Source organism: Gavialis gangeticus, unplaced genomic scaffold (genome assembly GCF_001723915.1).
Source record: "Gavialis gangeticus isolate Ggan-Ray unplaced genomic scaffold, GavGan_comp1, whole genome shotgun sequence".
NCBI classification, from domain to species: Eukaryota; Metazoa; Chordata; order Crocodylia; family Gavialidae; genus Gavialis; species Gavialis gangeticus.
In genome coordinates, this window is record NW_017729034.1 from 83,767,429 (window position 1) to 83,769,233 (window position 1,805).

The 1,805-nt window shown below is 46.7% G+C and overlaps 1 protein-coding gene across 5 annotated transcripts in view; it reads right to left on the reverse strand.

Moving 5' to 3' along the window:
* The window catches only part of STXBP5 (syntaxin binding protein 5), a 267,766-nt gene that overhangs the window by 31,323 nt on the left and 234,638 nt on the right, over nucleotides 1–1,805 (reverse strand). For all 5 annotated transcript variants that reach the window (XM_019526951.1, XM_019526950.1, XM_019526954.1 and 2 more), the window contains one exon: nucleotides 1,305–1,674. In XM_019526951.1, the coding sequence (XP_019382496.1) occupies nucleotides 1,305–1,674 (370 nt within the window). The remainder of the gene's footprint in view (nucleotides 1–1,304; nucleotides 1,675–1,805) is intronic.

The following is a 1,805-nucleotide window of genomic DNA, read 5'->3' on the forward strand; positions in this document are numbered from 1 at the left end:
AGGGGGTAGAAAGCACCCTATTCAAATTTGCTGATGACACTAAGATGTGGGGGGATGTGGGCACGCTAGAAGGAAGGAATTGGCTACAATCAGACCTAGACAGGTTACAGGGGTGGGCGGACGAGAATAGGATGGGATACAACACTGACAAGTGCAAGGTAATGCACCTGGGGAGGAAGAACCAGCACCATACCGACAAGCTGGGAACTCCTTTCTCATCAGTGCAGAGACAGAAAAGGATCTTGGAGTCATCATTAATGTCAAAATGAACATGGACCAACAGTGTGGGGATGCAGTCAGGAAGGCCAACCGCATCTTGTTATGCATCCACGGATGCATCTCAAGCAGATCCAAGGAGGTGATCCTCCCCCTCTATGCGGTACTGGTCAGGCCGCAGCTGGAGTACTGTGTCCAGTTCTGGGCACCGCACTTCAGGAGGGATGTGGACAACATGGAGAGGGTCCAGAGGAGGGCCACTCGCATGACTGGGGCAGCAGGATCCCCTATGAGGACAGGCTACGGGACCTGAACCTGTTCAGCCTCCACAAGAGAAGGCTGAGGGGGGATCTAATGGCCTGTTACAAACTAGCTAGAGGGGACCAGCAGGCATTGGGGGAGTCACTGTTCCTCCGAGCGCTACCAGGAGTGACTAGAAATAACGGCAGAGGGTAAATTCAGATTAGACATCAGGAGACGCCACTTCACTGTCAGGGCGGCTAGGATCTGGAACCAACTTCCAAGGGAAGTGGTGCAGGCTCCTACCCTAGGGGTCTTTAAGACAAGGCTAGACAATCACCTTGCTGGGGACGTTTGATCCCAGTACTCTTTCCAGCCATGGCAGGGGGTCGGATTTGATCTGCTCAGGTCCATTCCGACCCTGCCAACTACGAAACTATGAACTATGAAACTATAAAACTTTGCCAAAGTTGCCAATTTGGCTAAAATATTTCATGCCACGGTTGTCTGTCCCATGTGATTCTTCCTGAAAAAATACGCTTACAGGCAAAATAACCCAGTTATTTCTGAGATGAAGGCCTGGTTAAAATACATTGCTTTGATCAGTTAAAAAAATATTCAGGCAGCATTTTTTGAGAGATTCTGGCTCCCATGCAGTGGGTTAAGAACTTGAAATTTGGCAGTAACATCACCTTTCTGTCAGGAATATGGCTGGACTAATTTATATGCTTAACACCATATTGTTCAATTAATGTTCATATTCTGTTTTTTTCTGTGGATGTGCTAGGAATGTGTTGAGTTGCAGGAAAAGAAAATATTAAATAATTAAATTATTAAACAGGTCTTACCTAAACGTCATAATATGTCCATTGGCACAGAAACACGCAAGGCAGATACTATTACTCAATGACACTATATCTCCACGAAGAACAAAAGAAGTCTCTGTTATATTTTGTTTATAAACACAGTTCTGTGATGGCAGTGAGATAACTTTTGCTTGCTTTTCAGAACATATCACTGCATATTGGTTTTCACTGATTTCCTGAGAGGAAGAGGGGGACACAGAGACAGGCCGCCGTTTTTTCACTTTATCCTTCTCTTCTTTGTCTTCAGAAACATTGTATTCTCTCCAGGGCTCATATGCTGGTGGAACTAAAGATCCTGTGGTGTCCAGAAAAGCCATTCTCAGGATTGCTCCTTTTAGCCTCAGTATGGTTCCTAGAATTTAGAAGTTGAATAGTTACTGTAAGCAGGGGTTGTCAACTGGGAGTATGCGGCAGAGAAGCCGCTGGCACTTCTGGTTTTGCTCGTTGACCATCCGCTGGGAGACCCGCCCCCCCCCCCCCCCC